This window comes from Mytilus californianus, unplaced genomic scaffold (assembly GCF_021869535.1).
Source record: "Mytilus californianus isolate M0D057914Y unplaced genomic scaffold, xbMytCali1.0.p SCAF_4, whole genome shotgun sequence".
NCBI classification, from domain to species: domain Eukaryota; kingdom Metazoa; phylum Mollusca; class Bivalvia; order Mytilida; family Mytilidae; genus Mytilus; species Mytilus californianus.
Genome location: NW_026262690.1, coordinates 99,571,549 through 99,583,405, shown reverse-complemented (window position 1 = coordinate 99,583,405; position 11,857 = coordinate 99,571,549). Strand labels below are relative to the sequence as shown.

General features: G+C 33.0%; 1 protein-coding gene across 2 annotated transcripts in view; it reads right to left on the bottom strand.

Moving 5' to 3' along the window:
- Positions 1–9,601: 9,601 nt before the first annotated feature.
- The window catches only part of LOC127698983 (alpha-soluble NSF attachment protein-like), a 211,242-nt gene continuing 208,986 nt past the window's right edge, over positions 9,602–11,857 (bottom strand). For both annotated transcript variants that reach the window (XM_052202774.1, XM_052202775.1), the window contains exon 9: positions 9,602–11,233. In XM_052202774.1, coding sequence (XP_052058734.1) covers positions 11,087–11,233 — 147 coding nt within the window. In that variant the 3' untranslated portion in view covers positions 9,602–11,086. The remainder of the gene's footprint in view (positions 11,234–11,857) is intronic.

Below are 11,857 nucleotides of genomic sequence, written 5' to 3'. Positions count from 1 at the left end.
TCCGGTCTCAAATGATAGATTAATGTATGACCATTCAAAAAATATATGGTTTCTATGTACTTCTACATGAAATAAGTGCAAAAATGACTACTTCCGGTTCTCTCAAGGTCACTTCCGGTTGACATTTTCCAAGGTCATATGTCACCTAACATTTTGCAAAAGATCTTATGGCTTTATCATGTACCAATATGAAGTAATAAACAATTCACCTTAAAATAAAACATTTCAGGGACAGTAACTCCAATAAGATGTAGCTGGATTGTCTCAGACCAAATGTATCATATCTTCATCACAATATAACAAACATTTTGCAATTGTTCTTTAATATATAACACAAAAAATATCGGAGAAAATGCAAAAACAAGCAAAAGACAAAATTCAGAACATGACCTTGACCTTTGACCTTGACCTCATTTTCGAAGTTAGGATCCAAGGACCTTAAATAAAAAAATTATAAGTTTATATGGCTTACAGTTTATGAGTAACAAAAACATAACGACAAATTTATTTGATAAAGGTAGATAACTCCTATAAAATTTCATCGAATCGCTTCGATCCAAATTAGCCAAAATTTCCTGAGGATGTAACGAACAATTTGTAAAAAGAATTTTGTCGATATCTTTTTTTGTTACGAAGGAGATGCACACAGATGATAAACAGTGAATAGGGAGATAACTCTTACAAAGAAAATGGTTGGGCTTAGCAGGGTAAAATTTAAAAGCCCATAAACTATACGATACAATATGAGAAATATCTAAGCGACATATTGCGAAACAAACATTTATCGCAAGAACAAAATTTGGCGGAAGAAAAAAAAAAAAATAATAATAATAATAATCAGAACAAATACAATAGGTCTTTCCACAGAAAAGTGGAAAGACCTAATAATCAGAACAAATACAATAGGTCTTTCCACAGAAAAGTGGAAAGACCTAATAATCAGAACAAATACAATAGGTCTTTCCACAGAAAAGTGGAAAGACCTAATAATCAGAACAAATACAATAGGTCTTTCCACAAAAAAGTGGAAAGACCTAATAATAATAATTAAAAACCAATTGTTCAGAGAACAATTGAAGGTCTTTCCATATTAATTTTCAAAGTTATTGAAAAGAAGCTAGTTCCTGTTTACTCAAAGTTGAAATTGGCATCTAATCATCAGTTTCTTCATACTGATGAGATAAACAAGTGGTTTCTTTTTACGTTTGAGTGAAATAAGGGAGATAATGTGCTACTTCCGATGAAGTTAATGTTACTTCCGGTCTCATATGATAGCTTCTTTTACACTGATTCCAAAAATATATAGTTTCTATATACTTTTGCCTGTAAACCAGGAGATAATTGGCCACTTCCGGTAACGAAAGTCACTTCTGGGCTTTAGTGATAAGTTTATGTATTTAAATTACAAAATATATGGATTCCGAGTACTTTTCAATGAAAAATTTGCAAATATAGCTACTTCCGGTTTCCTAAATGTCACTCCCGGTTGTCATTTTTCAAGGTCATATGTCATCAAACCTTTTGTAAAAGGTCATATGGCTTTATAATGAACCAAGTTGAAGTATTAATCAATTAACTTTATATTAAGACATTTCAGGGGCACTAACTCCTATAAGATGCCTTTAGATTGTTTTAGACCAAATGTAACATATCTTCATTACAATAAAGCAAACATTTTGCACTTGATCTTTTATACATATCTGTAAAATCGTCAGAGAAAATGCAAAAACAAGGAAAAGTCCAAATTGAAAACATGACCCTGACCTTTGACCTTGACCTCATTTTCTTAGTTAAGACCCAGGGGCCTCAAATAAAAAGGTTCTAGGGTTATACAGCTTACGGTTTATGAGTTACAAAAATATACCGACAAATTTATTTGGTAAAGACAGATAACTCCTACAAAATTTCATCGAATTGCTTCGATCCAAATTAACAAAATATTCCTGAGGATGTAACTAACAATTCAGAAAAAAATATTTGTCGTTACCTTTTTTTGTTACAAAGAAGATACACTCACAAGATAAACAGTAAATGGGGAGATAACTCTTACAAAGAAAATTGTTTGGCTTAGCAGGGTAAAAATTTAAAAGCGCATAAGCTGTATGATACTTTGCAAGAAATATCTAAGCGACATATTGCGAAACAAAAATTTTACCCGACAACAAAATTTGGCGGAAGAAAAAAAAAAAAAAAAAATAATCAGAACAAATACAATAGGTCTTTCCCTAGAAAAGTGGAAAGACCTAAAAATAATAATCAGAAGAAAACCAATAGGTCTTTCCACAGAAAAGTGGAAAGACCTAATTAAAAACCACTCTGAACAATTGAAGGTCTTTCCACTTGTTACGATTTATTTTGATATGAAAATATTAAAATACGGTTTAAAGTGTCATATACAGTGTCAAATGATACCTTAATGTACGCTGATTCCAAAAATATATGGTTTCTAAACAATTTTATTGAAATAAGGAAGATAATTTGTTACTTCCGGTCTGAAAAATGTCACTTCCGGTATTATGTGATAGTTTACTTGACACTGATTCCAAAAATATATGGTTCTATATACTTTAACATCAAATAAGTACAAAACAAAGCTACTTCCGGTTTACACAAAGTCATTTCCGGTTGGATTTTCAAGGTCATGTAAATTGCAACCTAATGAAAAGAGTCCCATGGCTTTATCGTCTAAATATGAAGTTAAAGTACAGGTCAAAATCTGGAACGTCAATTTCAACTTTGACTATGAGCTCAATTTCAAGGTCATAAACCAAGGACCTTTAATCAAATTACCCTAGGTCTTTATTATACTTGGTAAATAAGTTATACCACCATACATGTAATTTTAAATATAAAAAGGGAGAAAACTCTCATCTACGGTCAACGTACCCTTGCAATCCAAATTTACGTGTTACGACATGTCACAACTAACAATTTAGTAAAAATAATTTGTCGATATCTTATACGGTTTTTGGAAAGAAGTGAAAATAAGCCAAAATCAAAATTAAGAATATGACCTTGACCTTTGACCTTGACCTAATTTTCATTTTTTTGGACCAAGGACCTTAAATCAAGAGACCCTAGGTCTCTATCACTTATGGTTTACCAGTTAGAAATGCATATCACTTATATCAAATGCATAAAGGTAATAACTCTCATATGGAGTCTCCCGATAGCTTCGATCCAAATGGTAATCCTAATTCTGAAGATGTAACAAGCAATTTGGTAAAATAAATTTGTCGTAAACTTTTACGGTTGCGAAGGAGTAGAGGCCACAAGAAAAACAGTGTTTGGGGAGATAACTCTTACAACGTAAAGTGTTCGGTTAAGCAGTGTTAGTTTCAAAAGCGTATAAACTGTACGATATCATATTCCAAATATATAAGCGACATCTTATAAAACAAGAACACAACGAAAGAAAAAAATTAGGAAGAAGAAAAAAAAAATAGTAATCAGAACAAAATCAATAGGTCTTTCCACGGAAAAGTGGAAAGACTTAATAATCAGAACAAAATCAATAGGTCTTTCCACGGAAAAGTGGAAAGACCTAAAAAAAAATAATAATCAGAACAAATACAATAGGTCTTTCCACAGAAAAATGGAAAGACCTAATAATCAGAACAAATACAATAGGTTTTTCCACAGAAAAGTGGAAAGACCTAATAATAATCAGAACAAAATCAATAGGTCTTTCCACGGAAATGTGGAAAGACCTAATAATAATAATCAGAACAAAAGCAAAAGGTCTTTCCACGGAAAAGTGGAAAGACCAAAAAAAATCTTGATATCTATTAATTCAAGATTTTATCTATGCTTCCATCAGCTTATCTCTTCTTTGCTTCACTTCTAAAACACCGTTTTAGTGTCCATAGTGTCAACACGTTGTTCCTAGTGCACCAAGAAAACCTTTGCTTTATTTCTATATCATACCTTATGAATGTTCTTCTTCTTTATGTACAGAAAACCATAAACATTTTGAAGATTACTTTCCGGCGCATGCCTGAGTGAGGTTGCTTTAAAGTTAATTTCAATTTTTCTTTTATTTATAAACTTTACAATTTTTATTTAACTTTTAATTTTACATTTTTTATATTTATTTTCATATTAAGATAAAAACAATAGTAATTTAATTTAAGTGAGAAAAATGTTTTAAGGAGGACTTCATGAGTAAGTGCATCCTTAAAGTTGTCTGTAGAGGTTTGGTTTGAAATTTCAGGTGGTAATTTATTCCAATCTTTAATTGTTTGGCTGAAGAATGAGAATTTAAAACTGTCTTTGTTGCATGGGAGTTGTCTATATGTTTGTTAATGGGTAGATCTTGTTTTGAACTGGCTTTTTATGAGAATATCCTGCGATGGTATTGCAATTTCATTGTTTACAACTTTGTGGAACATTTGAAGTCTGGTTTTTAGCCTGCGTTCTTGTAAGGTTTGCCAGTTTAGATTTTGAAGCATTTCAGATACACTGCTGGTGTTTTGAAATCTGTTGCAAGTATATCGTGCAGCTCTTCGTTGCACTTGTTCCAGTCTGTATATGTTTTCTGAAGTGTGTGGATCCCAAACTGTGCAGCAATATTCTAATTTTGGTCTTACTATAGTTTGATATGCTCTTTCCTTTACTAATTTTGAACTAATTTTTAGATTTCGTCTGACGAATGATAAAGATTGATTTGCTTTTGCTGCTGATTGTTGTATATGTTTGTTCCATTTAGGATCTGAAGAGATTGTAATGCCTAGATATTTTGCTGATTGTACTTGTTCTAGGATATGGCCATGCATGTTATAACAAAAATGTATTTGTTTTCTCTTTGTTGAGACTCTTAAGATGTTACATTTGTCAGGGTGGAATGACATGAGCCAGTCTTGCTCCCATTTTATAGCTGCTTCTATGTCTTCTTGAAGCTTAAGCCAATCGTTTTGGCAGGTAATAGGCCGGTAAATAATGCTATCGTCTGCAAAGAGTCTTATTTAGCTGTGTTTAAGGTAGTCAGGTAAGTCGTTAATATAAATAAGAAAGAGTATTGGTCCTAGTACAGTGCCCTGAGGAACGCCTGATGTTACTGGAATTTTTTCAGATGTTGTGTTTTCGAGAAGGACTTTTTGAGTTCTGTTAGATAAAAATGATTGAATTGAATTTGTTGCCTGATCTGAGATGCCATAGTGTTTTAATTTATAAAGTAAGCATTTGTGTGGCACTTTGTCGAATGCTTTGGCAAAATCCATGATAACCAATTCAGTTTGTATATTTTTATCATTGTTTTGAGCTAGTTGGTGTATAAGAGATATTACTTGAGATTCGCATGATCTTTTTGCTCTAAATCTGTGTTGTAGTTCATATAGTATTTTATCTGATTCGAGGAGTTTCATCACGTTGCTAGCTAGTATATGTTCAAGTAATTTACATGAGATGCAGGTAAGTGAAATTGGTCTACAATTACCAGGATGATGTTTGTCTCCTTTTTTATATACTGGTGTAACGTTTGCATGGTTCCAGTCTGATGGTACTTTGCATGTTTCAAGAGATTTGCCGAAAATGATTGTAAGTATGTCTGAGGTTATTTCGATGTTTTCCTTCAGTATTTTGCCAGCGATAGTATCTTGTCCTGTAGCTTTGTTGGTGTTTATGTTTTTTATGAGTTTGTATACACCTTCCCGACTGATGTTAATTTGTTCTATTTTAGGGTGTGTACTAGATTCTTTCGTTGGTATTTCTGTATTAGTTTCTGATGTGAAAGCAGATTGAAATTACTTGTTTAATATGTTGGCTTTTTCAGAGGGGTTTGTATGGAGGGTACCTTCGCTTCTTGAAGATGCAATGCCGGTGTTTTCCTTTCTTTGGCTTTTTATATATGAGTACAGCTTTTTGGGTTGTTTGTTGACGCATTGCTGGTCTGCTTCTTTTATGTCGATATCAAAGATCATATTTTCAATGTATGCCCATAATGCTTTTCTCATCTCTTTTTGAAGTTTGGTCTTTATCTCTTTGTATTTATTTTTGTAAGAGAGTCATGATTTTTCTTTTAGTAGAGTTTGTTTTTCTTTCTGATGAGTCTTTTTAGGTCTCTATTTACGCATGGTAATTTTGATTTTTTCCCAATTACTTTAGTTGGTATACTTTTGTTGATGGTCTCTGTCATTTTGGTTTTAAAGGTGGTCCATAGATCATCGACAGTCATATTTGTCTTGTTTACTTTTAAATAATCATATGTTAGTATGAGATCTTTCTTTATGTTCTCCCAGTCTACTTTTTTGTATATAAGTGCTTTATGTGGTTGTTGTTTTGGTGTTGGTATAGCAAAGTTGATTTCACAAAAGACAATGTCATGGTCACTTCCTCCTATAGGTGGGAGGGTCTCAACTCTGTTTACAAAGGATGGATTTGTCATGCACATTAAATCTAAAGTTCTATCATTTCTGGTGTTCTTGTTAATTACTTGTGATAAGTTATTATCGTCCAGAATATTAAACCGTTGTTGGTGTGATGCTGGATCAGGTTTGTTTGGTAATACCAAGTGTTTTTCCCAGTTTATGTGGCCTAGATTAAAGTCACCACTTAGCCAGATGTTTGCATTTGTTTTCTTGCATGCAGTATTAAGAGAGATACCCATGTTTTCTAATGATTACCCTTTGTCTGAAGGTGGTCTATAGTATGCACCTAAGTATAGTGTTTTACTGTTTGGGGATGTTATTTTTGCCCAGATTATTTCACAGTCTGTGTCAAATTCATTTACTTGTGATGAGATGTATTTATTTGAGACTGCTAGTAGTACTCCTCCATATCCATCTTTTCTATTTTTGTTGTATACAGTGTATTTTGATGGTGATGTATACTCGTATGGTGATATTGCATTTGAGAGCCAGGTTTCTGTGCCATAAATTATGTCTGGTTCACAAGATTCGATTATTTGTTCTATTTCAGGTTTCTTGTTTTTCATTGACTGGAAATTAATGGTTAGTGTTCTCAGTGGTGTTATACATGTACCTGGATTAGGTTTATTTTTGTGATTTCTATATTTACTCTGGTTTTTTGATAATGGTGATGATGTAAAATTTGGTGGACCAATGTTTTCCACACCATTTGGCTCATTACTTATGTCTAATTCTGAATAACTGTTTGATGTCTCAATAGTGGTGTTGAAAAAGGTTGTGGAAAAATTTGGCATGCCACAGTTGATGCAATCCGATGAGTTGTTACTATTTCCTAATATTTCGTACATGGAGGGATTTATTTGTTGGCAGTTGATGTGATACCACTGTCCACAGCTGTCACAGCAGACAGCTTCTGTTTTCCATGTGACTGCATGTTTGCATGTTCCGCAAGGGTATTTTGGTGTACGTGGCCCTGGGTTTGGTTCAGGGGCATATGAGTTGGTAAGTAGCAGACTACACAAGTACATAAGTACTAGTTTGTCATATTTTATCAATGATTTCTTTGACTGTGTATTAAGCATAAATGTAGAAATGTTTGACTTACTTGGTTCTTGAGATGACAAAGTTACTGATTAAGATCGATCTGGAGCTTCACTGTTAAGCTGTACATGTGTGTTTTTTGCCATCACAGTGTTGCAGTTAGTATGCATATCTAAATTTAACGATTTTCCAATGCAAGTCGATAGAAGGACTGTTGCAAGTATAGTTTTAATTGTATTCATGTTGTTTGTGGCAGTTGGTAAAAGAATAGAAAATAGAAGGATGTAAATACAGGTAGACTTACAGAGTTAATCTTCGTCCCTTGGGCGACTCAAGGGTGAAGGTAACTGTCTCTTGGTTTAGCCTGTTTTGTTTTGGATAGAACGTGACAAGTTTGTTTACTTCCGGTTTTACGGTTTTTGATGGTCACATGATATATTTAGCGGTAGCAACTGTCAAATTTGACAATTTTTATAGTTTTGGATTTAAATAGATTTTAGCATTTAGTTTTTGACCAATATGTGTATTTTCTGAATTTACATTTATTACGATGATCTAGATAAAGAAAATGTCGTGATTTAAGTGAAAATTTATATTTTTTCGGAGAGCCCAAAGTTTGACCTACTTCCTCTTCCAGGCATGCGCATATTACGGACACTCGTATTAAGTTTTTGTTGATGATATACCTTTTTATGGACTCATTTAGTAGAACTCTATTCATTCGTGGTAGATATTTTAGTTTTTTTATAAGGATGTATGTTTAATCATTACAGTCCTATGTATATAAAACGTTTACTAGGAAAAGAATATCAGCAACCAACAATCAATCAATCTAAGGGAGCTACCATTTGATTTTTATGTGGCGGTGGTGGTGGTGGTGGTGGGGGCTAGGATGAAATTTGAAAAGCAGGACAGAAGTTTTGAGTAAAGAAAAGGCAGGATGAGCAACTTGGCAAAAAAAAAAAAGGCAGGATGACAAATTATGTATAAATTAATAAAAAAAAAGGCAGGACCGAATAAAGTGAAAAATAACAAGGCAGTACCGAGATTAAAACTAAAAAAAAATGCAGGACTCAATTTTTCATAAATCGAAATCTAAATAGAGTGTTAGATTCAGCATATGAAAGAACCCTAAGAATTCAATTTATTTTGAAATCAAACAAAGTTTTATTTTGGCCCCTTTGACCTTAATGTAGACCAATTTGAAAATGGGGTCCAAAATTTAAAATCTAAATAAATGGTTGGATTCGGTTTATCGAAGAACCCCAAGCATTCAATGTTTGATGAAATCATACAAAGTTTAATTTTGGACCCTTTGGACCTCAATGTAGACCAATTTTAAAACAGGGCTCAATATCCAAAATATTAATACATTTTGTACACGGTTAGATTCAGCATATTAAAGAACACCAAGAATTCAAGCCTTTGAATTGAAATTGGTCAAGAAATAAGCAATGTATACAAAGTATTAGAAAAGTATTGTTAGAGGTCCCTTTTTCCTTCTTCCTTAACAAACAGGGCCATAACCCCCAAAATCAATCCCAACCTTCCTTTTTTGGTATGATACCTTATGGTACAATTTCATAGAGATCTATAAACCTATACTCAAGTAATTGTCCAGAAACCAGAAAATCCCTATTTCTTGGCCCCTTATTCCTAAACGGTTTTGGCTATAACCCCCAAAATCAATCTCAACCTTCCTTTTATGGTATGGAACCTTTTGGTACAATTTCATAGAGATCCATACATTTTTACTCAAGTTATTATCTGGAAACCAAATGCCTTTGGACAATGACGACGACAACGTCATATTATTCAATTTTGCTGTCGTATAAAAACATTTCCCAACCTTCCTTTTGTGGTATGGAACCTTGTGGTACAATTTCAGAGAGATCCATACACTTATACTCAAGTTGTTGTCTAGAAACCAAATGTTTTCCGATGACGACAACAACATCATACCATTATTATACCATAAGGCCGCAAAATTGTTTGGTTGTATAAAAAAATGAATAGCTTATAAACCAAAGAGTATAGCCAAAATCGGGCTAAAACTGTTCTCTATCTATCATCTGGAATCCAAAAGTGTGAAGGAGGGAGGGACAGACATATTGACATGGGGATTACTATATACCTCAGACTCCATAATAAATATGAATAGATCTTGGTGAAAATTAATGAGATACCAACACATGTTAATTGGAAGGATTTTTCCTGAAAAAAAAACACCATACATTTTCAGTTGTATATACATTACTCAATAAATTGCTTCGCCGAGCGCAGCTGGATACGACCGCTGAGGTCCAACCCTGAACAGTTGGGGCAAAAATGGACACAACATTCGTGCTTGATACAGGTCTGAATTTGGATTGAAACTATATGTTCGACACATAATAGGTTTCTGACACAGAAAAACTGTAGTCAAAGAACTTAGAATTGGTTATATGATTTGAATTTATATTCCATTTTTTGCTTTTCTGCAATACACTATGCTGTTGCAAATTGCCCCCCCCCCCCCCAAAAAAAAAATATTTCTTTATACATAGTTTTAAAGCTGTGTAAGGGAGGTAATCTAAATTTAACATTGTACTTAAAAGTGATTGTCCATTAACAAGGAAACCCTTGTTTTTTCCACTAATTCCTAAACGGTTTGAGCCATTACCCCCCAAAGCCAATCCTAACCATCCCTTTGTGGTATGGAAAAATTGTTGTACAATTTCCGAGAGATCCATAAACCGTTCCACAAGTTATTGTCTGAAAACTAGAAAAATGCTTATTTGGGCCCATTTTTTGGCCCCTAATTCCTAAACTGTTAGGACCATAACCCATTAAATCAATCCCAACCTTCCTTTTGTGGTTATAAACCTTGTGTTTAAATTTCATAGATTTCTATTTACTAATACTAAAGTTATTGTCCGGAAACCAAATGTCTTCGGACGACGACGACGTGATACCAATATACGACCACAAAAATTTTTTGCGGTCGTATAAAAATTTAAATGTACATATGAAACTGAAGAAATAATTTGAATATATAATCTTTATCAGAACATATCAAAAGCCTGTCATTCTTAACATGAAGGGGGAATATACTTTTACAAAAACAGTGCATGTCTGTCTATATAAGGTTGTATGGGAGTTTTCTGCCATCTTGTATGTAAAATAGCAGAACACAATTCAATAAAGTCAGGTAATATGAATGCAGGAGTGCAACTACTAATAAGAATTTTTTAAATGATCAATTTAACTGATTCTATCTTAAAATAATTACTAATATTTTTACAAAGGTAGACTACTTTTGCTTGATTTCTTTTTTTCCAACTTAGCATATTAAGAACTGTACAATCTATAAAGGAATCTACATGGAATTTTTATATTTTTATTATAATTTTAAATATATCACAAAGTATAATACATTTTGGCAAAGTATGAAAAAATTCTATCATTTGATTGTTTATACTCCCATACTACCTTAATTTGAGATTTTCCATGCATTTCATATTTTTTTTAATCAAGTTATAAATCAAAAGAATGCTTTGACCATTGTGACACCAGTAATAAACAACTTATCATTGTAATCACAAAGTTCCATATAGTCACACATTTATGTATACATCATTATCACAAAAAAATTAACATAATTGCATGAATGATTAATGAAAAATTAGTAATGATATAAATTAACGCAAGTCTTCATCACTGACATTTTTCTTGATCCTTAGTAATATTGTTGTAGTCCACTGATCTAGTCGTGAAATACTATCATACTCTTTAACAGCATCTGTAAAAGCATCAGCATTTTCTTCTTCCACTGCTTCCATTAATTTCTAAACAATATAAATACAAAATCATAAAGTAAGGAAGGGTTTTTTAATTTGTTGTTTAATGGATCCGCCAACCCATTTTTCCAGATTTGCAAAAAAAAAAACAAATTCATTATCCCTGAACTATAAATACAAATGTGGATTGTGGACACATGTGGACACATATGATGCCCCCGCTTGCATATCATATAGTTATAAAGGGACATAACTGAAGAACGGTAAAAGTGACGCTAAATTTGAACTTGATCTGAGTTTTGTGTGTAAGTCTCATAATATTTGGTTGAGGCTAACTTAAGTAGAGAACAGAAACTAATAAATTGCTTCGCCGAGCTGGATACGACCGCAGAGGTCCAACTCTGAACAGTTGGGGCAAAAATGGACGCAATATTCGCGCTTGATACAGGTCTGAATTTGGATTGTAATTAAATATTTGACACATAAAAGGTTTCTGACACAGAATAACTGTAGTCAAAGAACTTAGAATTGGTTATATGATTTGAATTTATATTCAATTCTTGCTTTTGTGCAATACACTTTGCTGTTGCGAATTGACCCCCCCCCCCCTCCCCCCACAAAAAAAAATAAAAACTTTACCCCCATTTTTTTTGGTTTTGTGCAATACACTAT